This window comes from Oenanthe melanoleuca, unplaced genomic scaffold (assembly GCF_029582105.1).
Source record: "Oenanthe melanoleuca isolate GR-GAL-2019-014 unplaced genomic scaffold, OMel1.0 S253, whole genome shotgun sequence".
NCBI lineage: Eukaryota > Metazoa > Chordata > Aves > Passeriformes > Muscicapidae > Oenanthe > Oenanthe melanoleuca.
Window position 1 is genome coordinate 1 of NW_026612902.1, and position 25,001 is coordinate 25,001.

General features: G+C 49.0%; 3 protein-coding genes across 4 annotated transcripts; 1 reads left to right on the forward strand and 2 right to left on the reverse strand.

Moving 5' to 3' along the window:
- Nucleotides 1-10,568: 10,568 nt before the first annotated feature.
- Nucleotides 10,569-13,604, reverse strand: LOC130266809 (uncharacterized). The gene is made up of 3 exons (XM_056516073.1): nucleotides 12,996-13,604; nucleotides 11,542-11,666; nucleotides 10,569-11,025 (listed from the first exon to the last, which is right to left on the reverse strand). The coding sequence occupies exons 1-3, from the start codon at nucleotides 13,602-13,604 to the stop codon at nucleotides 10,935-10,937; spliced, it is 825 nt and encodes a 274-aa protein (XP_056372048.1). The 3' UTR covers nucleotides 10,569-10,934.
- On the forward strand, nucleotides 13,405-17,663 carry LOC130266810 (uncharacterized). Its single transcript, XM_056516074.1, has 3 exons — nucleotides 13,405-13,851; nucleotides 14,624-15,814; nucleotides 17,572-17,663. The coding sequence occupies exons 2-3, from the start codon at nucleotides 14,764-14,766 to the stop codon at nucleotides 17,661-17,663; spliced, it is 1,143 nt and encodes a 380-aa protein (XP_056372049.1). The 5' UTR covers nucleotides 13,405-13,851; nucleotides 14,624-14,763.
- A 2,395-nt stretch (nucleotides 17,664-20,058) lies between these two features.
- LOC130266808 (uncharacterized) lies at nucleotides 20,059-24,761 on the reverse strand. 2 transcript variants are annotated; one of them, XR_008842997.1, is made up of 5 exons: nucleotides 24,128-24,717; nucleotides 22,686-22,810; nucleotides 22,061-22,170; nucleotides 21,419-21,472; nucleotides 20,059-20,309 (listed from the first exon to the last, which is right to left on the reverse strand). XR_008842997.1 is itself a non-coding variant. In XM_056516072.1 (5 exons), exons 1-3 carry the CDS (start codon nucleotides 24,734-24,736, stop codon nucleotides 22,080-22,082), a joined length of 825 nt encoding a protein of 274 aa, XP_056372047.1. In that variant the 5' UTR covers nucleotides 24,737-24,761; the 3' UTR covers nucleotides 20,059-20,309; nucleotides 21,419-21,526; nucleotides 22,061-22,079. The 2 variants fall into 2 exon arrangements, 1 of the variants encoding a protein (XP_056372047.1); XM_056516072.1 differs by having other exon boundaries at nucleotides 21,419-21,526; nucleotides 24,128-24,761.
- Nucleotides 24,762-25,001: the final 240 nt, after the last annotated feature.

Below are 25,001 nucleotides of genomic sequence, written 5' to 3' on the forward strand. Positions count from 1 at the left end.
CTCCTCATCCGTGTCGCCTTTTGGGAGCAGCAGCTGTGTGCACAGCCATTCGGGTTCTCCGCCCAGAGCTGGTCTCTGATAAAGGCGTTATAAAGGAGCAGATCTTCTGGCCCATTTATCTCACCCCTCGAGCGATTGTTGCCAACGGGAAAACACCAGATTAAACTAGAAGCTGACGGTCTGCTGGAACCGGGACAGACGCAGCGAGGCTGTCGACAACCGGGACTGCGGTCCAAGCTAGGTTTTTCTAGCCAGTGCCATGCCAGACTGAATTACCAAGAGACCAGGACTGAAAGCCTGCAGCCAGAAACCAGCGCTGGGAATCGGCGGGTCAGAGCCATCTGGGAAGATCGCAGACCCCCCTGACTGCAGTGGGACAGGAAATCCACGAAAATCGTCGGCTGCTTCCTCCCTCACAGGGAGTTTTTTGGTAGTTTTGGTAAACAGCCAATAGTTAGCTCGTTTTGAACGGCGAACTCCTGGCTAGTTGCTAGGAGGATTGGAGTTCTCTTTAAAATGGGGACTCAACAATCTAAAAAACGGGAAGCTCCACTCTCAACATGGAGAGGTATTTTAGTGGACCTAGACCGCACGGGGACTCTTCGCCCTGCGAATCCCTCTATTTGCGCTTCGGTGGGGTAGTGGCTCGGGAAAAAAAGAATGGCCCGGGGCGAGACGGCCCCCCTCCAGGGGCGTCTGCGTCTGTGCTGCCGGTGTGGGGCCGGCGGTCCACTGAGCCTCCGCGGCCGCCTGCGGGGGTTCACTGTGCTCACGCGGTGAACATCGCCGCCCGATCCGGGCATGCGGCGATGGATGCGGCGCTGTCCCCGCCTGTGGCGGCGGGGACCGCGGTTGCTCCTTTCTCCCCCATGGACGTGGAGATCGGCGATCACCCTTCCCCCGCAGGCGCCTGAGCGCGACCCTGCTGAGCTGCTGCGGCCGCCTGCAGGGTCTGCGCATGTGTTGTTGTTGGAGGGCTCAGAGTGGCCCCTGCTCGCTCCGGCAGGGACCAGCCCCTGCCCCGCCTCCGCCACTGCTGCTGCTGCCAGTCGCGCGGTGGCTGAGGCATTCGCTGCCGCGGTGGCGACGCAGGCGGCGGCTGTGGTTTACACCGCACTGATAGCTTTGATCTCAGCTGGTTCTGTGAATGTGGGTTCGCGGCGGGCGTTCGCTGAGTCGGGTCCGCAGGAACACTTCCCCCTGCTCGCTGAGACGAAGAAGTGGGCACTGCCCAGAGCTGAGGTGGGGATGGTGCCTGCCTGTCCCTCAGCACTGACGTCTGAACTTGTCCCGCCCAGCAGGCTGGAGCCACAGGCGCCTCCATCCCCAGATAAAAGGGTGGCGCCCGCTCCTCCTTCGCCTCTGATGGCAGAGCTCGACCCACCGCCCATTGGGGTGAGCCCTGCCTCGGCAGAGATGTGGTTTTCTTCTGCTTTCACCTCAGTATCACAGGTAGTCAACCCGGAAGTGGTGACCTTCTTCTCCAGCTCGCCGGTGACGGTGCTGACCCCGCCTCCTCCAACGCCACCGCTTTCAGCCTTGCCAGCCAGAGAGGATGTTCTTGTCGGTCCACGAGTGTCTGAACTGCTTCCATCAACGCTTCAGGTGCCCTGTTGTCTTCTGTCAGCCTGGCACTGCCCTCATCGCTTTCGCCTCACACCGGGGGTGATGGTGGGTCGGCTTCTCTCTGGGGGCGTCCTCTTGGTCCACTCGCAGTGGGGCCTGAAGGTCGCCTTGAGTTTTGGGGGGCCAAGTCTGAAGCACAATGCAACAGGGTGGCTGGGGTTCGGTGGGGCACACAGAGATCTTCGGGGGTCCCGGGGACCATGGCGTTTGTACGGTTGGGGTGGGGCAAAATCCTCAAGCGGATGCTCCTAAGCTGAACTTAGTTTCTGGGAAAGCATTGTTGGAAAATTGTGATGATAATATTCCAATGACAGAAATCCAAACTGCTTCTGTGTTTGATGCTGTTCGTGCTGCTTTTCCTAAGACTGAATAGCGTGATTGGAAAAAAGAGGAAAAAAAATTGATTAATCTTTATCTTTTCTTGGTGTATCGCTTTCTTTGCCACAGAACAAACGGGACATGCTTGCTTCAAGCTGAGGCTGCTGTTGACCTGTGATGCTGAAGACAGAGTGTGTCCTTCCATTTTGTTGCTGGCCTGTCAAGTGTTGCTCACTGGATGACATTTCTACAAGATGGACTGTTTTGACATCAAAACTGTTGAACTGTTTTGGTTTTTGTTTTGAACTCAGAACTGCTTTGAAATTAATGGACCATTTTAAAATTTTTAGTTCTGGTGAATTATATTATGTATTAGATATAGTCCTTTTAGGTTTTAAGCTAGATTTTTAAAATGTATTAGTAATGGTAATGGATTTTATTGAAACAAATTGGCATATTTTGGCTTTTAGTTCTGAGGAATTGTATTACCTTTTTTTAAGTTTTTAGCCAGCGTTTTCCAATGTGTTGGACAGGTGATGGATTTTAGTTAACTGTTTTAAACTCCATGAGAAATTTTTGCCAAAAATTTTTTAAAATGTATTAAGAATGGTGATGGGTTTTACTTCTGGGGAACTGTTGCAGAATTTTATTATTGTATTAGAAATAGTGCTTTGGTGATGGATTTTTTGCAAAGAAGGTCAACAAATTTGGAACCTTCCCAGGCTAGTATCCTCATGTCTCCTGCATGTGTTTGTCCTCCTTTGCATGGGGCCCCGCAATGGAGTACAAATACATAACTTTTTCATTTTTTTATATTTTTCAGAAAGAGGGACATGTTGTTGAATACTACTGGGAACCAGGGGAAAAGCAACCTTGAGGCCTTGTCTTTCTTGGGCCTTTACAAGTCAACAAATTCTAACAATGATTATGCACCTGCAGGGTGCATGAGAGACATGATGTTTTGCTTAAAGCATGTTTTCAAGGAGGTGTTGCCTTCTTGGACCAATGAGTCTTTTCTATTTTGTTTTGCACGTCTTACCCTATATATATATGTAGTCTTTCTTTAAATAAAGTTCTCTTCTCTCTTGCTTTGCCATTACACGAGGAACTATGCTGCATTTTCCTTTTCGCCATTCTTATAGCCTTAAATTGCCACAGTGGGATACTGGTTAAAGCCAAAGAAAAAGCAGCCTTGACGCAGCCTAGTATTTTCTCAGGCTGCTCAAGGAAAACATAAGAGAAGAGAATTATAACAATGATTAAACACCTGCTGGTTGCATGAGAGACGCGAGAGACATGAAAGCATGTTTACAAGGGGTGTTACCTCCATTTCACCAATGGAATTATCTATGTCCTTAGTTGCATGGACTGGTCTATAAAAGTGTAGTGTTTCTTTAAATAAACGGCTTTCTGCTTCTCCATCGCTGAAAGGAACATTGTTGCTATATCCTTTTCACCACTCCAATAGCCCAAATGCAACATCTCTAGGAATCACTGCAGTGCATAACCTGACAATCTGTCACACAGATTGTCTCCTAATCTTACATCCTTTTCCCTCTGAACTCAGCTCCTGGTCGTTTCTACTGATATCTTTGTAGCTGATGATATTTTTCTCTTTCTCTGCATTGCACGTCTTGCTTGGCTTGGTGGAAGGAGAGCACTTCTGGATGGGAGGCAAGAGCTTGTAATGGAGGGAGGTGACCGGGAAGATTCTTGGCAATAGTGTTGCCAGTCAGGCCTGCAAAGTGAAGACACAAAATATAACAAGGGCCGCAATGTAAATCTGAAGTATTTCAAGCTCCCTATTCCGTGGGACACATTTCCTGGAAACTTCTAAATAGCTTCACAAAGAAACATACTCCTGCCAGCAGCCACCTGAAGCAGGCCAAGGGGACACCGTGACCCACATCCGCAGAACTACCACAGGAACACCCTACCCTCTGGGCTGCCCTGGGACAGCAGGGGGCCCTGAGCCCTGTGCTTTCCAGGAAGGGCTCAGCTGCACATGCAGTCCTCTTGCTCCTCTCCCTGCCCCACAGCTGAGCAGCCCTGCAGCTCCACTATGCACCTGGGAGCAGCACAGCTCATGGCAGGGGGCACCTGCAGGGCAGAACTCTTCCCTGGCAATGTGCACAGGCTCTCTAGGCTGGCACAAGACCCTTCCTCCTGCCAGACAGCGGCCCAGCCACCTTACTTTGTGAGGCTGAGCCATACTCACAAGGGAAGAAGTGAGTTAGGTGAACTTCCACTTTACAATCAATACATCTAATTGATGAGGCATACAAGGGGGTTTTGAATTACTCAGAAGATCTCTTTGTTTTTATTTTTCATGAAACTAGCATCACTATAATTCCTCTGAAGTGTATGGAGCTGGCAAGCCAGGAGAGAGAGCTTCTACTCCTTTGCTTATATGTGATTTATTGCCCATCCACTACTTTGGGAACCCTTTCCTTCCAAACAGTTGACAACACACAGTGGTCTCCAGAATTTGACAACTGCACTCAGGAAGAAATTGCTTTCCAATACAAGCTTCCATGGCCATGTATCTGTAACTCCCACTCAGTTTGGGGTTGGGTTATGCTGATTGTTTATATTGCTTTTTACAACAATGGAACTGCTGGCACATGAATAATGGCACACTGTGTTAAAAGAAGCAGCACTGGAATTGGCAGACACCTCCTGGTAGCCAATGTTTGTCCAAATATATCCTCATGGGTGCTGAAGTTGACAGTCAAGGATCACAGTATTCAATGATCTTCAGGATCCAGACCCATGCAATACAGTTCCTAAACGACACCACAAATATTACAGAGGGAATCAATAGCCAAGCCCAGCAGATGACCAGTCTTGAGATGCTTTTAAGCCCTGCTTACTCTTCCCCACTGTGTTGGGTTGATGTGGCCAGAAATGTGTATTCTATCACCACCTGTTGAAGCCGGGTGGGGTAGTGATTCCTTATCTCTGTGGCACATACTATCTGCTAATGGGCCATCTTTAAGACTAGGTGGGGCAATCATCTTTATCTTTTCCACAACCCATCTTCCCCCCCTCCAGGAAGATATCATCTGCTGCTGAGCCATTAAGTCCCACTCTATGACTGATAAAATTACATCATCCCATTGAGAGATGCTCCAGTCAGGGAGAGGAACCAAGCCTTTTCTACCTAGATAAAAAAACTGAGATTTTGGACTACCAGATACTGTCTTTTCACTGGATTCTCGAGGAAAACTAGACCTTTTCCACATCATTCCTGGACCTTCAGAGGAAAACTCCACCCTTCTACAGGACCACTGTTTTAGCTCAACCACCTCTGTCACTGCAGGAGGACTGTAGCCACCATTTAACCAGACTGCTGCAAGAACGGGTTTGGGAGTGGGCAGCTGCTCATGCAGCTAGGGAGGAGGTTGATCTCTGTGCTCAGCAGGAGGAGGCGGCACATGTGCCTCTGTGCTGCTCAACTCCAAAAGGGAAGATGGATGAGAAGCTTCATGCCTCTAGTCACTGACAAGCGATTAGCTGCCAAGTGCACTCTCCAGTACTCTGCAGATTCCTTCTTCGCGCTATGTGTCCTGCGGCGAGTTTTCTCAAGGCGAGGTAAGGTGTCGTTTCCTGCTAACACAGAACACTCTGTTGCTAGGTTTTAATACTGCCGAAACACGCCTGGCGTGTGCACTTTCCTGTCAAACTCTCTGTACCATACGAGAATGCCCTGCTCCTTGGAAGCTTACCGTGCACTCTGTAAATTCTGCCATAGGGACAAGCACTGCAGTGTACAGAACGCTAAGGAGAAAGCATGCACAGCACACAGTAGTTCTCACTTTGCACTACACTTAGAACTGAGTTCTCTGCATCACGGCTATGTACCACAGAAGACTGCTTGGCGAATAGGCATGTAGTAGCAAAGCAAGCTGACGTTGATCCTGCTTCATGCCTCTAGTCACTGACAAGAGATCTGCTGCGAAGTGCACTCTCCAATGCTCTGCAGATTCCTTCTTCGCGCTATGTGTCCTGCGGCGATATCTCTCTAGGCGAGGTAGGGTGTCGTCTCCTGCTAACACAGAACACTCTGCTGCTAGGTTTTGCTACTGCCGAAACACGCCTGGCGTGTGCACTTTCCTGTCAAACTCTCTGTACCATACGAGAATGACCTGCTCCTTGGAAGCTTACCGTGCACTCTGTAAGTTCTGCATAGGGACGAGCACTGCAGTGTACAGAACGCTAAGGAGAAAGCATGCACAGCACACAGTAGTTCTCACTTTGCACTACACTTAGAACTGAGTCCTCTGCATCACGATTGTGTGACACAGAATGCTGCTTCATGGACAGGCATGTAGTAGCAAAGCAAGCTGACGTTGATCCTGCTTCATGCCCCTAGTCACTGACAAGCGGTACGCTGCAAAGAGCACTCCGGGGCTCTGCGGCTTCCTTGTTCGCGCTCTGTAGCCTTCGGCGATTTCTCTCTAAGCGAGCTGAAGTGTCGTCTCCTGCTAGCACAGAACACTCTGCTGATGGGTTTTGCTAGTGCCAAAACATTCCTGTCATGTGCACATTGCTGTTAAAAGCCCTGAACCATACGAGAATACCGTGCTCTGTGTAAGCTTACAATGCACTGTTTCAACACTGCATAGCGAAGAGCACTGCAGTGTACTTAACGCTAAGGAGAAAGCATGCACAGCACACAGTAGTTCTCACTTTGCACTACACTTAGAACTGAGTTCTCTGCATCACGGCTATGTACCACAGAAGACTGCTTGGCGAATGGGCATGTAGTAGCAAAGCAAGCTGACGTTGATCCTGCTTCATGCCTCTAGTCACTGACAAGCGATTAGCTGCCAAGTGCACTCTCCAGTGCTCTGCAGATTCCTTCTTCGCGCTATGTGTCCTGCGGCGAGATCTCTCTAGGCGAGGTAGGGTGTCGTCTCCTGCTAACACAGAACACTCTGCTGCTAGGTTTTGCTAGTGCCAAAACACGCCTGGCGTGTGCACTTTTCTGTCAAACTCTCTGTACCATACGAGAATGCCCTGCTCCTTGAAAGCTTACCGTGCACTCTGTAAATTCTGCCATAGGGACGAGCACTGCAGTGTACAGAACGCTAAGGAGAAAGCATGCGAAAGCATGCACAGCACACAGTAGTTCTCACTTTGCACTACACTTAGAACTGAGTTCTCTGCATCACGGATATGTACCACAGAAGACTGCTTGGCGAATGGCTATGTAGTAGCAAAGCCAGCTGACGTTGATCCTGCTTCATGCCCCTAGTCACTGACAAGCGATTAGCTGCGAAGTGCACTCTTCAGTGCTCTGCAGATTCCTTCTTCGCACTATGTATCCTGCGGCGATATCTCTTTAGGCGAGGTAAAGTGTCGTCTCCTGCTAACACAGAACACTGTGCTGGTAGGCTGGTAGGTATTGCTAGTGCCAAAACACGCCTGGCGTGTGCACTTTTCTGTCAAACTCTCTGTACCATACGAGAATGCCCTGCTCCTTGGAAGCGTACCGTGCACTCTGTAAATTCTGCCATAGGGACGAGCACTGCAGTGTACAGAACGCTAAGGAGAAAGCATGCACAGCACACAGTAGTTCTCACTTTGCACTACACTTAGAACTGAGTTCTCTGCATCACGATTGTGTACCACAGAATGCTGCTTCATGGACAGGCATGCAGTAGCAAAGCAAGCTGACGTTGATCCTGCTTCATGCCTCTAGTCACTGACAAGCGCTACGCTGCAAAGAGCACTCCGCGGCTCTGCGGCTTCCTTGTTCGCGCTATGTAGCCTTCGGCGATTTCTCTCTAAGCGAGCTGAAGTGTCGTCTCCTGCTAGCACAGAACACTCTGCTGATGGGTTTTGCTAGTGCCAAAACATTCCTGTCATGTGCACATTGCTGTTAAAAGCCCTGAACCATACGAGAATACCGTGCTCTGTGTAAGCTTACAATGCACTGTTTCAACACTGCATAGCGAAGAGCACTGCAGTGTACTTAACGCTAAGGAGAAAGCATGCACAGCACACAGTAGTTCTCACTTTGCACTACACTTAGAACTGAGTTCTCTGCACCACGGATATTTAACACAGAAGACTGCTTGACCAATAGGTATGTAGTAGCAAAGCCAGCTGACGTTGATCCTGCTTCATGCTTTCAGTCACTGACAAGCAATTAGCTGCGAAGTGCACTCTCCAGTGCTCTGCAGCCTCCTTCTTCGCGCTATGTATCCTGCGGCGATATCTCTTTAGGCGAGGTAAAGTGTCGTCTCCTGCTGACACAGAACACTGTGCTGGTAGGCTGGTAGGTATTGCTACTGCCAAAACACGCCTGGCGTGTGCACTTTTCTGTCAAACTCTCTGTACCATACGAGAATGCCCTGCTCCTTGGAAGCGTACCGTGCACTCTGTAAGTTCTGCATAGGGACGAGCACTGCAGTGTACAGAACGCTAAGGAGAAAGCATGCACAGCACACAGTAGTTCTCACTTTGCACTACACTTAGAACTGAGTTCTCTGCATCACGGCTATGTACCACAGAAGACTGCTTGACCAATAGGTATGTAGTAGCAAAAGCACGTGACACGCGCGGCAGTCGCGTATCCCGAGGCGCGGGGTTCGGTTTAGGGTCCTTTGCCCTGGGCATGAGCAACGGTGCCCAGAGCAATGGATTGCCAGACAGGAGTGGGACACAGCCCGGTAGTGCAGCCATAGTCGCCCCCCTATCCCGCTTGTGGACACAACCAGGTACAGGAGCACCCCCAGATCTCAGGCACGACTATTTGAGCCCAGAGCGATGGATCAGCAGACATGAGCATGGGTTTTGGGTGAAACTCGGGTGTCACAGGTGGATTTTTAGGAGGAATCTCCCACTTTGGGGAGATTTCGGGGCCAAATCTTTGATTTTGGCTAAAACCACCTCATCCCGTGTGGATTTTTGGGGCTCTCTTCACATTTTTGTGGTGAAATTCCCCAATTTTTTTCCCAAATCCTTTTTAAATTTATTTTTTTATTTTTTAGTGTTTCCTCCTCCCCAGTTTCCCAAAACCCCCCCTAAAAAATTCCAAAATAATTTCAAAAAACTCCACACAAATACAGGGGAAGCTTCCATGTGAATTTAATATTTTGGGGGGATGGGGTGCCCAAAATTTTTGGGCTCCTCTCACTCAGTCCTGGGGCACCCCGGGGGTCTTGGTGCCCTCCAGCATCTCCTTGTAGTGGCGCTTGAAAAAACCAACCTGGAAAGGGAAATTCGGGGAGGGGGGGGGGGGAAATTGAAAATATAGTTGAAAATTTAAAAAAATCCATTTAAAACATTTTAAAATCCTGAAAAAACAGAAAAACAAAAAACCAAAAAGCCCCTCAAATAAAAAAAGGCCAAAAACAAGAAAAAAAAAAAGAAACCACACAAACCCGACCAAAAAACCGAAAAAGCTTTCAAATTTACCCTTACAAAAATCCCAAACCGCACAGAAATTTCCCCAAAAAATCACAAACCCCTAAAAATCCCCAAAAACCTTCCCCAATCCCCCCAAAATACTTCAAAATCCCCAAAAAACTCTTTAAAAACCTCTAACAAATACCTTAAGAAAACCTTCAAACCCCTCAAAAAACCTAAAAAAAAATCCCAAAAAAGCCCCAAAATTCCCCTTTAAGACCCCTCGAAGCTCCACTAAAATCCAAAAAAAACCTCTTTAAAATCCCCTAAAAAAACCCTTCCAAATCCCCTAAAAGCTCCAAAACCTCTTTAAAATCCCCTAGAAAAAAAACCCTAAAAAGTATCCAAAAACCCTTTAAATTTCCCTAAAATATCCCTTTAAAATCCCAAAAAAAATCCCAAAATTCCTCCAAAAATCCTTTTAAAAACCCTTAACTCTCCCAAAATACTCCCAAAATTCCCCCAATAAAACTGAAAAAAAAACCTTTAAAATTCTTTAAAAACCCCCAAAATCCCCAAAAAAATCTCTTTAAAATCCCCTTTAAAAACCCCTAAAAATTCCCAAAAACCCCTTAAAAATTCACTAAAAATTTTAAAATTAAAAAAAACAAATCCCAAAATTCCTCCAAAAATCCTTTTAAAAACCCCTAAATCCCCCCCACCTCAAAATAACCCTCAAAAATTCCCCCAATAAAATCTAAAAAACTCTTTAAAAATTATTTCAAAACTGCCCAAAATCCCCCAAATTTCCCCAAACTCAGCGAGCACCAGCACGAACCTGTTGCGAGTAGAGTCTGGCTACCATGGCTTGGAAGGATGCTGATAAAGCATGGAGATGTGACACAGGTAACACAGATGGACACAAACGACAGAACACGGACACAGATTACACAAGAGACACCAGTTATTTACCCAGAGCTGGAAGGAACTGGAGCAGCCATCAAGTGCAGCATCTCAGAGCCAGAGCTGGAAGGAAGAACAGTCAGAGCTGGAGGTTCAGCAAGCTGGACTGGGAAACACCTGCAAGTGAAACAAGCAGAAGGAACAGAAATCACCTGGGCCCTCAGATATCCTGAGCAGTAAGTGAGCAAGGGGTGCAGGAGCAGGAGCTGTGAGAACCAGGAACAGCTCTCGTGCAGGGGCTCCATGGGCTGGAGCTGTTACAGGCACAGGTGTCCCTGAGGGAGAGCTGAGCTCACCTGCAGCTGCAGCAGGAATATCTCGAGGCTGGATCCGGACTGAGTGCACCCTGGACTCTGAGCCAGGCGCAGGCGTGGGTGTCCCTAACCAGGAGCTCTGGGCAGCGGGGAGCCCAGCCTCTTCCACTGGGGACTGAAGCCATGCCAAGTGCCACTCTCGGCGTGGAGGCGTCTCCCAGTCCCATCCCTGAGAGCAGAAGGAGGCAGGGGCTCTCCTGGGGACGTGGTGCAGCAGCATCTCCTCTGTCTCAGCACAAAGGGGGTCAGTCAGCACCCCCAGGGTGCACAGCACAGCCCCACATAACCCACAGGAGATGCCTGTCTTGGTGCCACGCTGGGCCCGTGCTCCTCACCTGGGCTCATCCTCCCGTGTCAGTGTGCCAGGGCTGCTCCTGTTGGGGCCGTGTCCCAGCCCGAGCCCTTCGGCCAGTCCCCTGTGCTGCTTCCTGCATGGAGACAGTCCCTGGGGAGGAAGATGCTGCAGCTTTGCCTCTTGGAAGATGCAGCTCTTGCCCCAGCAGGAGCTGCCAACCCTCAGCACAGATCTCTGCAGGCAGCAAAAGGCAGTGGTGAAAGCAGGCACTGCTCTTAAGGACTGCAGCCGACCCCGTGGGCCATCACGTGCCCCTTTTCTCTGCAGTGCTGCAGGGGCTGGGTCACAGCCCGAGACCTGCCCCAACGGCTGCAGCTTTCCGGGCAAACGAGAGCCCCGGCGCCTCTCGGAAGCTTCTCCTGGGCAGGCTGGGCCCAGGGCTGGTCGAGAGGCTTTGCCTCCTGTCCTTCCCCCTGCTGTGGCCGCAGGCCCCACCGTCCCCTTTCCAGCCTGACCCGCACTTTGGTGGCTCTGCATCCCTCCTGGTGAGCCCGGGAGAGGGAATGGAGCTGTGCCAGGGCCGGGCTGCCCAGGCAGGGCTTCTGGACAACGAGGCACGGCTCGCTTGGAGACAGGGACAGTCAGGAAACCCCTCCCCAGACTTACCAAATCTCACAGGAATGACAGGGGGCTGCAACTGCCCCATCCTCTGCGGGAGCCCAGTCGGGGGAGGCCCATTCTGGGGGGCTGTGCCAGGCAGCCTTCTCTGCAGCTTCCCCACAGCTGAATCTCTGCAAATACATTTGGAAAACAGTTGGGTAGATTCAAAGTCCCAGAGCACTGCCTGGCTCCCTTCTCTACCGTGTCACACTCACCTGCGGGAGAGGCCACAGGCTCGGGCCAGCCTCGAGCTCCCGGGGCAAAAAGGAGAGTCCCAATCCTACAAAATGCCCCAAAAAAAGCCCGACCACAACTAAAAAACTCCCTACCCCTGACCAAATAAAAACAAAAAAAAAAAAAACCCCTTTAAATACAGAAAACTTACACCTATTTTTAATATTTAATTTCTACTCCTTTTCATATTTGATATTATATATATTACATATATTGTTCAATAAATTTACAATGCAATTTACATTATAACATATATACTACACTTTTATAATTTATTATGCACATAATTATGCACATATTACAAAAATTAATTTCTAGTTTATGTATATAAATATATCCTTACATATATTTGTACGTTTATATTTTTTAATATTATTTATTTAAAAAGATCAGCCACTAACCAAATAGAAACCAAAAAACCCTTTCTTTTTAAATATATTTCAAATTTTTTTAAATAAATATATATATATGTAATTTAAATATATAAATAAATAATATATAAATTATATTTTTATATATATAATTATTTATATAATATATAAAAATATATATTTTTTAAAATATATGTATCTCATATTTATATCTGTAATTTATATATTATGTATATGGTACACCATAACATGTATGATACTATTTATATTATATCCTACATATATACTTTTATTTGTTTATATTCTATACTTATATATATATTTACACGTACATACATTTATACATAGTTTTAGTTTTAGTTTTAGATATATTTTTAGTTTTATGTTTGTATACATTGTATATTTGTACATTTATATTTGCTTATATTAATTATATTTATGTTATTTATAAAAATCCTACCTCTAACCAAATAAAACCAATAAAACATTTATTTAAGCTATAGTTAGGTATTTTTCATATTTATATTGTCTCCTACACCCAGCCCTCCCTGTGAATGTTCTGGCACCATTGGGTCCCTCTGGGGGACGGCACCCGGCAACACCCCCGCCATTCTCCACTCACCTGCTCCTTCACGGCAGCGTGGCTCCCTCTCCTCGGGACCTTGGGGTGCCCCAAAGGACATGGGAGCCCCCGAGTCTCCACCCCTTGTCCCCCTCAGCCTTTTTTCCTCACCCCCCAAAGAACGACTGCAGCTGCTCCACGGGGGCAGCCCAGAAGTTCCCCAGCCCCGCAGACACAGGCGACAGGAGGCAGAAGAGAGGACAAAGGTAGAAACCCCCTCCCGCACCTCTCACCTTTCTGGCTGAGAAAGCAGCTGCCTCCTCCTGCTGGCTGCTCCCGGCTGCGGGCAGGGCGATGGCTCGGGCAGCTCTGCAGGCTGTTCTTTCTTCCTCGATGTTATTTGTGTTTTCCTCCGTTTCCCCGGGCGGGAGGGGAGCCGGGAGGGAACACAGACTGGAGACGGGAAGGGTCGTTCCTGAGGCGGAGCCCGGCAGAGAGAGGCGTGCCGCAGCTGCCTGCCGGCGCCCGCCGGGCTCCGGCGTGCCCGCGGTGCCGCTGGGCGCACGGCCCGTGTCCGCACGCCTGGCAATGCCGCGGAGAACGGCTCGGGGCGCGGGCAGGCAGCCCAAACACGGACCTTGGTCCTTCATTTCCCGCCCTTTCTTGCGGCCATCTTTGTTGTGGCCGCAGCCACTTCCGGTCGGTCGCCATCTTTGTTGTGGCCGAAGACACGTCCGGTCGGCTGCCGTGTTTCTTGTGGTTCCCTTCGGGCCCTCGCCCCTCACAAAGGCATCCTTCTTATCTCCTGCCTGAACCTTACCCGACGCTGGCAGCGGTGGACGCCGACCGACCCCGCGCTCTTGGCACGGTATTCCGCCTCCATTCCCGGCGCTTGGATGCATCGGGGTGCTGCTTTCGGTTCAAAATGGCGGCGCCCGTGCTTGCCACCCTATTCCGTACAACATGGCGGCGCCCGTACTTGCCACCCTCTTCCGTACAACATGGCGGCGCCCGTGCTTGCCACCCTCTTCCGTACAACATGGCGGCGCCCGTTTTCGCCACGCGTTCCGGTTCAAAATGGCGACGCCCGTGACCGCCACGTGCTTTCGGTTTAATATGGCCGCGCCCTTGCCCGCCACGTGTTTTTAGGTAAATATGGCATCTCCAACGCGGCCGCGTGGTGCTGGACAAGTGTGCCTGCGACTACATAGTCACGTGTTGCCGGACAGTATGTCGGCGGCCATTCTGCCGTGTGATAGGGGACAGTTTTTGCGGCCCCGATTAAAGTGGTCGGGCCGACAGGGTGACCCGATGACATGGAGGGGCGGGCCGACCCTATGACGCGCGGGAGCGTGGCGAGGCGGTGACGCGGGGGGGGGCGGGCCGCGGCCGTGACGGGAGGGTCGGGGCCGCGGCAGTGACGCCGGGGGCGTGGCCGTCACTGCAACGCGGGGGGCGTGGCCGCGGCTGTGATGCGGGGGGGGCCGACCCGATGACGTGCGGGGCCGTGGGCGGAGCCCGGGCCGCTGCCGTGCGGTCGCTAACGTGACAGGGCTTCCGCTTCGACTGCTGCCGGTGCCGGCAGCCGATCTCGTCCAAGCGTTGCCGCCGCTCCCTCGGCGGGCGGAATGTGGGGCTCGGGCACCCGGCGGCATCGGGGCGGGCGCTGGGGCCGAGCACGGCGCTGCCGCTGCTGCTCCGGGCTGCTGCCGGGGCTCCCGTGCCGCCGGCCGTGCGCGGGAGGGCGGTGCGGGGATTTCCCCGCGCTGAGCTTCCCCCGGCACCCCCCAAACCCGCCGCTCCGGCGCTGCCAGCGAGCTTTTGATAAACTAAAAAGATACTGTGTATTCTTGGAGTGTTGCATTCTACCTCTGTTGTTTTTCCTGCTAGTCTGGATCCTCTTCATTTCTTCATTTTTTAGGTGCCCAGGGTGTGGTGGATGTCCTGATTGAGGGACTTCTAGTAAAACCTCTATATAGGGCCTTAAAAGCAGCCGAGAGAGGAATTATTCCATGGACTGAACACGCTAGAGCAGCTTTTAAACAGCTGAAACACTCACTGATGTCAGCTCCAGCATTGGGACTGCCAGATTTAACTAAACCTTTTGAACTTTTTACATATGAGAGACAGAACATGGCTTTGGGGGTGCTAGCACAGCGTCTCGGGAACCAGCGGAGAGCTGTGGCCTACTTTTCCAAACAGTTGGATAGCGTTGCCCAAGGTTGGCCGGGGTGCCTAAAGGCTGTGGCAGCCACTGTCATTTTAATCCAGGAGGCCCGAAAACTTACCCTTGGGCAACACATTGTGGTGTATGTACCCCATGCCGTGGCAGCTGTCCTTGAGCAAAAGGGGGGACATTGGCTGTCTGGCAACCGGGTGTTGAAATACCAATCACTGTTGTTAGAGCAAGATGATGTTACCCTAAAAACAACTTCTGTTTTTAACCCTGCTATGTTTCTGTCCTCCATCTTAATTGACAATGAGCCAGAGCATGACTGCTTGCAGATAATTGAGGAGGTCTATTCCAGCCGACCAGATCTGAAGGATGTGCCCATGGAGAATCCAGATTGGGAACTCTTTACTGACGGAAGCAGCTTCATGAAAAATGGTAAAAGGATGACAGGCTATGCAGTGACCACACAGGATAAGGTGATCGAGGCAAAGGCCCTGCCAGCAGATGTGTCATCGCAGAAAGCTGAGCTGATTGCACTAACAAGAGCTCTAGACCTGAGTGAGGGAAAAAAGGTAAATATATGGACCGATTCCAAATATGCATTTAGTGTTGTCCATGCCCATGGAGCCGTTTGGAAAGAGAGAGGACTTTTGAATGCTCAAGGTAATCAAATTAAACATGCTGAGCAAATACTCGCCCTCTTAGAGAGCATTAAAAGACCTGCAGAAGTAGCTGTCATGCACTGTAGAGGTCACCAAAAGGGGAAAACTGCTCCAGAATTGGGAAATTGCTTTGCTGATAAAATGGCAAGAAGGATTGCAGAAAAGGGTATTCTTGCAGTAATGCCACAGAAAGAGATTGATTTGTCAGGGTACACCCCAAAATATGATCAGGCAGACCACAAACTAATAAAATTCCTTAAAGCTAAAATCGCAGAAAGTGGGTGGGCTGTTACCCCGAAGAACCAGGTGGTAGTCCCACCCCTGATCCTTCGGGAATTAGTTCAGAGAGAACACGAAACCACACATTATGGGGTTGAAAACCTTTTGAAACACCTAAGAAAGGTAGTAATAGGGAAGGGAATGATTGATATTATACAATCAGTAGTGAGTAAATGTGAGATTTGCTGTAAAAACAACCCCGACACAAGAAAGAGAGTTGCATTAGGAATAACAAAGGCAGGAGATCTTCCTGGGGATTACTGGCAAATAGATTTTGCGGAGTTACCACGCAAAGAGGGATACCGGTACATACTGGTATTGGTTGACACCTTCAGTGGATGGCCAGAAGCTTACCCCTGTCGCACTAACACAGCTAGGGAGGTGGTGAAAGTTTTGTTTAACCACATAATTCCGAGATTTGGGGTTCCCTTGGGAATATCATCAGATAGGGGACCACACTTTGTCACAACAGTGGTCAAAGATGTTAGCCAGATTTTGGGAATTACTTGGGATCCACACACACCTTATAGACCCCAAGCGAGTGGTAAAGTTGAACGTATTGAATGGGACTCTTAAGAGACAAATTAGTAAAATTTGTCAGGAGACATCCATGACGTGGGTTCAGGCCCTACCTATAGCTTTATTGAGAATTCGCATTCAACCGAGGCGGAGGGGTAACATCAGTCCCTATGAAATACTGTATGGCAGACCATATCAAAGTCCACACATTCCAGGTGAAATTCATCTGAAGGGGAAATGTGATCTGCAGCGCTATTTAATGGCTTTAGGTTCCACTTTACAGAAGCTTCAGCGTTACATCGTGTTATCCAGACCCACAGGACTGGACACACCTGCACATCCGTTCCAACCTGGAGCTTGGGTCTATGTAAAATGGTGGGACAGTGATCCTCTGCAAGCTAAGTGGAAAGGGCCATTCAAAGTCCTGCTGACAACCTTTAGTGCAGTTAAAGTTGCTGACAGAGGACCCTGGATTCACTATTCCAGAATTAAGAAAGCTTCAGCTCCCGAACAATTATAACAACAAAGACTGATGTTAATGATAACATATTTTAGGTGATTTCTCTTTTGCATTTAATTACCATTATTCTTTATGTAACATTTGGCTGTATAAAATATTATTCTTATTAGATGTTTATTGTTATTAGTTATTAGTTATAAGGTGTATGTTTATTAATATGTATTTACTATTAGATATTTATCTAATGTTAGAACTTCTGTTATTAGATACTTATCGGTTATTGGGTGTTTACTGTTAGTAAAATTTAAAATAGAGACTTGACAAGGTAGAGGCCTTGTCAAGCCTCTAAAGGGGGGAAATGATGCCTTAAGTTTGGAGTTTTCTGTTCTGCTTGGGTATGCTTTCCGTTGAGCTTAAGGTGGTGAAGACAAAATAGTCCGATTCGAGCTATTGATTCAAGGACAGTTTCTTCAAACTTTAGGCCCTAAGTATAAACAGCGTGAAAAGAGGAGGGCGGGCCATCCAGGAGAAGAGGAGGATAACACCTTACAAAAATTTGAGACTATTAATTGGATGGTTGACTCCTGTATGTAAATGGACTGAAGTTTATAAAAATGTAAAATCAAGTGACCAAGCTCTCTTTTGAATCCACCTTGGAGCCACTCGGGCAGGGCAGGGGCCACGCTGTGGCACTGTTGCTGCCAGGGTGTGGCCTTTGAAGACCTCTCAATAAATACCTATTTATTTCCCCTAAATCTGTGTGATCTCTGTTCCAGCTCCTAAAGGCAACATCCTGATAGCACAGAACACTCTGCTGATGGGTTTTGCTGCTGCCAAAAGACGCCTGGCTTGTTCACTTTGCTGTTAAAACCACTGTAGCGTACGATATTACCCTGCTTTTTGTAAGCTTACAATGCACTATTTAAACTCTGCATAGTGAAGAGCACTGCAGTGTACTTAACGCTAAGGAGAAAGCATGCACAGCACACAGTAGTTCCCACTTTACACTACACTTAGAAATGAGTTCTCTGCATCACGGTTGTGTACCACAGAATGCTGCTTCATGAACAGGCATGTAGTAGCAAAGCAAGCTGACGCTGATCCTGCTTCATGCCCCTAGTCACTGACAAGCGCTACGCTGCAAAGAGCACTCCGCGGCTCTGCGGCTTCCTTGTTCGCGCTATGTAGCCTTCGGCGATTTCTCTCTAAGCGAGCTGAAGTGTCGTCTCCTGCTAGCACAGAACACTCTGCTGCTGGGTTTTGCTAGTGCCAAAACATTCCTGTCATGTGCACATTGCTGTTAAAAGCCCTGAACCATACGAGAATACCGTGCTCTGTGTAAGCTTACAATGCACTGTTTCAACACTGCATAGCGAAGAGCACTGCAGTGTACTTAACGCTAAGGAGAAAGCATGCACAGCACACAGTAGTTCTCACTTTGCACTACACTTAGAACTGAGTTCTCTGCATCACGGCTATGTACCACAGAAGACTGCTTGGCGAATGGGCATGTAGTAGCAAAGCAAGCTGACGTTGATCCTGCTTCATGCCTCTAGTCACTGACAAGCGATTAGCTGCGAAGTGCACTCTCCAGTGCTCTGCAGATTCCTTCTTCGCGCTATGTGTCCTGCGGCGAGATCTCTCTAGGCGAGGTAAGGTGTCGTCTCCTGCTGACACAGAACACTGTGCTGGTAGGCTGGTAGGTATTGCTACTGCCAAAACACGCCTGGCGTGTGCACTTTTCTGTCAAACTCTCTGTACCATACGAGAATGCCCTGCTCCTTGAAGCGTACCGTGCACTCTGTAAATTCTGCATAGGGACGAGCACTGCAGTGTACAGAACGCTAAGGAGAAAGCATGCACAGCACACAGTAGTTCTCACTTTGCACTACACTTAGAACTGAGTTCTCTGCATCACGATTGTGTACCACAGAATGCTGCTTCATGGACAGGCATGCAGTAGCAAAGCAAGCTGACGTTGATCCTGCTTCATGCCTCTAGTCACTGACAAGCGCTACGCTGCAAAGAGCACTCCGGGGCTCTGCGGCTTCCTTGTTCGCGCTCTGTAGCCTTCGGCGATTTCTCTCTAAGCGAGCTGAAGTGTCGTCTCCTGCTAGCACAGAACACTCTGCTGATGGGTTTTGCTGCTGCCAAAACATTCCTGTCATGTGCACAATGCTGTTAAAAGCCCTGAACCATACGAGAATACCGTGCTCTGTGTAAGCTTACAATGCACTGTTTCAACACTGCATAGCGAAGAGCACTGCAGTGTACTTAACGCTAAGGAGAAAGCATGCACAGCACACAGTAGTTCTCACTTTGCACTACACTTAGAACTGAGTTCTCTGCACCACGGATATTTAACACAGAAGACTGCTTGACCAATAGGTATGTAGTAGCAAAGCCAGCTGACGTTGATCCTGCTTCATGCTTTCAGTCACTGACAAGCGATTAGCTGCGAAGTGCACTCTTCAGTGCTCTGCAGCCTCCTTCTTCGCGCTATGTATCCTGCGGCGATATCTCTTTAGGCGAGGTAAAGTGTCGTCTCCTGCTGACACAGAACACTGTGCTGGTAGGCTGGTAGGTATTGCTACTGCCAAAACACGCCTGGCGTGTGCACTTTTCTGTCAAACTCTCTGTACCATACGAGAATGCCCTGCTCCTTGGAAGCGTACCGTGCACTCTGTAAGTTCTGCCATAGGGACGAGCACTGCAGTGTACAGAACGCTAAGGAGAAAGCATGCACAGCACACAGTAGTTCTCACTTTGCACTACACTTAGAACTGAGTTCTCTGCATCACGGCTATGTACCACAGAAGACTGCTTGACCAATAGGTATGTAGTAGCAAAAGCACGTGACACGCGCGGCAGTCGCGTATCCCGAGGCGCGGGGTTCGGTTTAGGGTCCTTTGCCCTGGGCATGAGCAACGGTGCCCAGAGCAATGGATTGCCAGACAGGAGTGGGACACAGCCCGGTAGTGCAGCCATAGTCGCCCCCCTATCCCGCTTGTGGACACAACCAGGTACGGGAGCACCCCCAGATCTCAGGCACGACTATTTGAGCCCAGAGCGATGGATCAGCAGACATGAGCATGGGTTTTGGGTGAAACTCGGGTGTCACAGGTGGATTTTTAGGAGGAATCTCCCACTTTGGGGAGATTTTGGGGCCAAATCTTTGATTTTGGCTAAAACCACCTCATCCCGTGTGGATTTTTGGGGCTCTCTTCACATTTTTGTGGTGAAATTCCCCAATTTTTTTCCCAAATCCTTTTTAAATTTATTTTTTTATTTTTTAGTGTTTCCTCCTCCCCAGTTTCCCAAAACCCCCCCTAAAAAATTCCAAAATAATTTCAAAAAACTCCACACAAATACAGGGGAAGCTTCCATGTGAATTTAATATTTTGGGGGGATGGGGTGCCCAAAATTTTTGGGCTCCTCTCACTCAGTCCTGGGGCACCCCGGGGGTCTTGGTGCCCTCCAGCATCTCCTTGTAGTGGCGCTTGAAAAAACCAACCTGGAAAGGGAAATTCGGGGAGGGGGGGGGAAATTGAAAATATAGTTGAAAATTTAAAAAAAATCCATTTAAAACATTTTAAAATCCTGAAAAAACAGAAAAACAAAAAACCAAAAAGCCCCTCAAATAAAAAAAGGCCAAAAACAAGAAAAAAAAAAAGAAACCACACAAACCCGACCAAAAAACCGAAAAAGCTTTCAAATTTACCCTTACAAAAATCCCAAACCGCACAGAAATTTCCCCAAAAAATCACAAACCCCTAAAAATCCCCAAAAACCTTCCCCAATCCCCCCAAAATACTTCAAAATCCCCAAAAAACTCTTTAAAAACCTCTAACAAATACCTTAAGAAAACCTTCAAACCCCTCAAAAAACCTAAAAAAAAATCCCAAAAAAGCCCCAAAATTCCCCTTTAAGACCCCTCGAAGCTCCACTAAAATCCAAAAAAAACCTCTTTAAAATCCCCTAAAAAAACCCTTCCAAATCCCCTAAAAGCTCCAAAACCTCTTTAAAATCCCCTAGAAAAAAAACCCTAAAAAGTATCCAAAAACCCTTTAAATTTCCCTAAAATATCCCTTTAAAATCCCCAAAAAAATCCCAAAATTCCTCCAAAAATCCTTTTAAAAACCCTTAACTCTCCCAAAATACTCCCAAAATTCCCCCAATAAAACTGAAAAAAAAACCTTTAAAATTCTTTAAAAACCCCCAAAATCCCCAAAAAAATCTCTTTAAAATCCCCTTTAAAAACCCCTAAAAATTCCCAAAAACCCCTTAAAAATTCCCTAAAAATTTTAAAATTAAAAAAACAAATCCCAAAATTCCTCCAAAAATCCTTTTAAAAACCCCTAAATCCCCCCCACCTCAAAATAACCCTCAAAAATTCCCCCAATAAAATCTAAAAAACTCTTTAAAAATTATTTCAAAACAGCCCAAAATCCCCCAAATTTCCCCAAACTCAGCGAGCACCAGCACGAACCTGTTGCGAGTAGAGTCTGGCTACCATGGCTTGGAAGGATGCTGATAAAGCATGGAGATGTGACACAGGTAACACAGATGGACACAAACGACAGAACACGGACACAGATTACACAAGAGACACCAGTTATTTACCCAGAGCTGGAAGGAACTGGAGCAGCCATCAAGTGCAGCATCTCAGAGCCAGAGCTGGAAGGAAGAACAGTCAGAGCTGGAGGTTCAGCAAGCTGGACTGGGAAACACCTGCAAGTGAAACAAGCAGAAGGAACAGAAATCACCTGGGCCCTCAGATATCCTGAGCAGTAAGTGAGCAAGGGGTGCAGGAGCAGGAGCTGTGAGAACCAGGAACAGCTCTCGTGCAGGGGCTCCACTGGGCTGGAGCTGTTACAGGCACAGGTGTCCCTGAGGGAGAGCTGAGCTCACCTGCAGCTGCAGCAGGAACAGTCTCGAGGCTGGATCCGGACTGAGTGCACCCTGGACTCTGAGCCAGGCGCAGGCGTGGGTGTCCCTAACCAGGAGCTCTGGGCAGCGGGGAGCCCAGCCTCTTCCACTGGGGACTGAAGCCATGCCAAGTGCCACTCTCGGCGTGGAGGCGTCTCCCAGTCCCATCCCTGAGAGCAGAAGGAGGCAGGGGCTCTCCTGGGGACGTGGTGCAGCAGCATCTCCTCTGTCTCGGCACAAAGGGGGTCAGTCAGCACCCCCAGGGTGCACAGCACAGCCCCACATAACCCACAGGAGATGCCTGTCTTGGTGCCACGCTGGGCCCGTGCTCCTCACCTGGGCTCATCCTCCCGTGTCAGTGTGCCAGGGCTGCTCCTGTTGGGGCCGTGTCCCAGCCCGAGCCCTTCGGCCAGTCCCCTGTGCTGCTTCCTGCATGGAGACAGTCCCTGGGGAGGAAGATGCTGCAGCTTTGCCTCTTGGAAGATGCAGCTCTTGCCCCAGCAGGAGCTGCCAACCCTCAGCACAGATCTCTGCAGGCAGCAAAAGGCAGTGGTGAAAGCAGGCACTGCTCTTAAGGACTGCAGCCGACCCCGTGGGCCATCACGTGCCCCTTTTCTCTGCAGTGCTGCAGGGGCTGGGTCACAGCCCGAGACCTGCCCCAACGGCTGCAGCTTTCCGGGCAAACGAGAGCCCCGGCGCCTCTCGGAAGCTTCTCCTGGGCAGGCTGGGCCCAGGGCTGGTCGAGAGGCTTTGCCTCCTGTCCTTCCCCCTGCTGTGGCCGCAGGCCCCACCGTCCCCTTTCCAGCCTGACCCGCACTTTGGTGGCTCTGCATCCCTCCGGTGAGCCCGGGAGAGGGAATGGAGCTGTGCCGGGCCGGGCTGCCCAGGCAGGGCTTCTGGACAACGAGGCACGGCTCGCTTGGAGACAGGGACAGTCAGGAAAGCCCCTCCCCAGACTTACCAAATCTCACAGGAATGACAGGGGGCTGCAACTGCCCCATCCTCTGCGGGAGCCCAGTCGGGGGAGGCCCATTCTGGGGGGCTGTGCCAGGCAGCCTTCTCTGCAGCTTCCCCACAGCTGAATCTCTGCAAATACATTTGGAAAACAGTTGGGTAGATTCAAAGTCCCAGAGCACTGCCTGGCTCCCTTCTCTACCGTGTCACACTCACCTGCGGGAGAGGCCACAGGCTCGGGCCAGCCTCGAGCTCCCGGGGCAAAAAGGAGAGTCCCAATCCTACAAAATGCCCCAAAAAAAGCCCGACCACAACTAAAAAACTCCCTACCCCTGACCAAATAAAAACAAAAAAAAAAAACCCCTTTAAATACAGAAAACTTACACCTATTTTTAATATTTAATTTCTACTCCTTTTCATATTTGATATTATATATATTACATATATTGTTCAATAAATTTACAATGCAATTTACATTATAACATATATACTACACTTTTATAATTTATTATGCACATAATTATGCACATATTACAAAAATTAATTTCTAGTTTATGTATATAAATATATCCTTACATATATTTGTACGTTTATATTTTTTAATATTATTTATTAAAAAGCTCAGCCACTAACCAAATAGAAACCAAAAAACCCTTTCTTTTTAAATATATTTCAAATTTTTTAAATAAATATATATATGTAATTTAAATATATAAATAAATAATATATAAATTATATTTTTATATATATAATTATTTATATAATGTATAAAAATATATATTTTTTAAAATATATGTATCTCATATTTATATCTGTAATTTATATATTATGTATATGGTACACCATAACATGTATGATACTATTTATATTATATCCTACATATATACTTTTATTTGTTTATATTCTATACTTATATATATATTTACACGTACATACATTTATACATAGTTTTAGTTTTAGATATATTTTTAGTTTTATGTTTGTATATATTGTATATTTGTACATTTATATTTGCTTATATTAATTATATTTATGTTATTTATAAAAATCCTACCTCTAACCAAATAAAACCAATAAAACATTTATTTAAGCTATAGTTAGGTATTTTTCATATTTATATTGTCTCCTACACCCAGCCCTCCCTGTGAATGTTCTGGCACCATTGGGTCCCTCTGGGGGACGGCACCCGGCAACACCCCCGCCATTCTCCACTCACCTGCTCCTTCACGGCAGCGTGGCTCCCTCTCCTCGGGACCTTGGGGTGCCCCAAAGGACATGGGAGCCCCCGAGTCTCCACCCCTTGTCCCCCTCAGCCTTTTTTCCTCACCCCCCAAAGAACGACTGCAGCTGCTCCACGGGGGCAGCCCAGAAGTTCCCCAGCCCCGCAGACACAGGCGACAGGAGGCAGAAGAGAGGACAAAGGTAGAAACCCCCTCCCGCACCTCTCACCTTTCTGGCTGAGAAAGCAGCTGCCTCCTCCTGCTGGCTGCTCCCGGCTGCGGGCAGGGCGATGGCTCGGGCAGCTCTGCAGGCTGTTCTTTCTTCCTCGATGTTATTTGTGTTTTCCTCCGTTTCCCCGGGCGGGAGGGGAGCCGGGAGGGAACACAGACTGGAGACGGGAAGGGTCGTTCCTGAGGCGGAGCCCGGCAGAGAGAGGCGTGCCGCAGCTGCCTGCCGGCGCCCGCCGGGCTCCGGCGTGCCCGCGGTGCCGCTGGGCGCACGGCCCGTGTCCGCACGCCTGGCAATGCCGCGGAGAACGGCTCGGGGCGCGGGCAGGCAGCCCAAACACGGACCTTGGTCCTTCATTTCCCGCCCTTTCTTGCGGCCATCTTTGTTGTGGCCGCAGCCACTTCCGGTCGGTCGCCATCTTTGTTGTGGCCGAAGACACGTCCGGTCGGCTGCCGTGTTTCTTGTGGTTCCCTTCGGGCCCTCGCCCCTCACAAAGGCATCCTTCTTATCTCCTGCCTGAACCTTACCCGACGCTGGCAGCGGTGGACGCCGACCGACCCCGCGCTCTTGGCACGGTATTCCGCCTCCATTCCCGGCGCTTGGATGCATCGGGGTGCTGCTTTCGGTTCAAAATGGCGGCGCCCGTGCTTGCCACCCTATTCCGTACAACATGGCGGCGCCCGTACTTGCCACCCTCTTCCGTACAACATGGCGGCGCCCGTGCTTGCCACCCTCTTCCGTACAACATGGCGGCGCCCGTTTTCGCCACGCGTTCCGGTTCAAAATGGCGACGCCCGTGACCGCCACGTGCTTTCGGTTTAATATGGCCGCGCCCTTGCCCGCCACGTGTTTTTAGGTAAATATGGCATCTCCA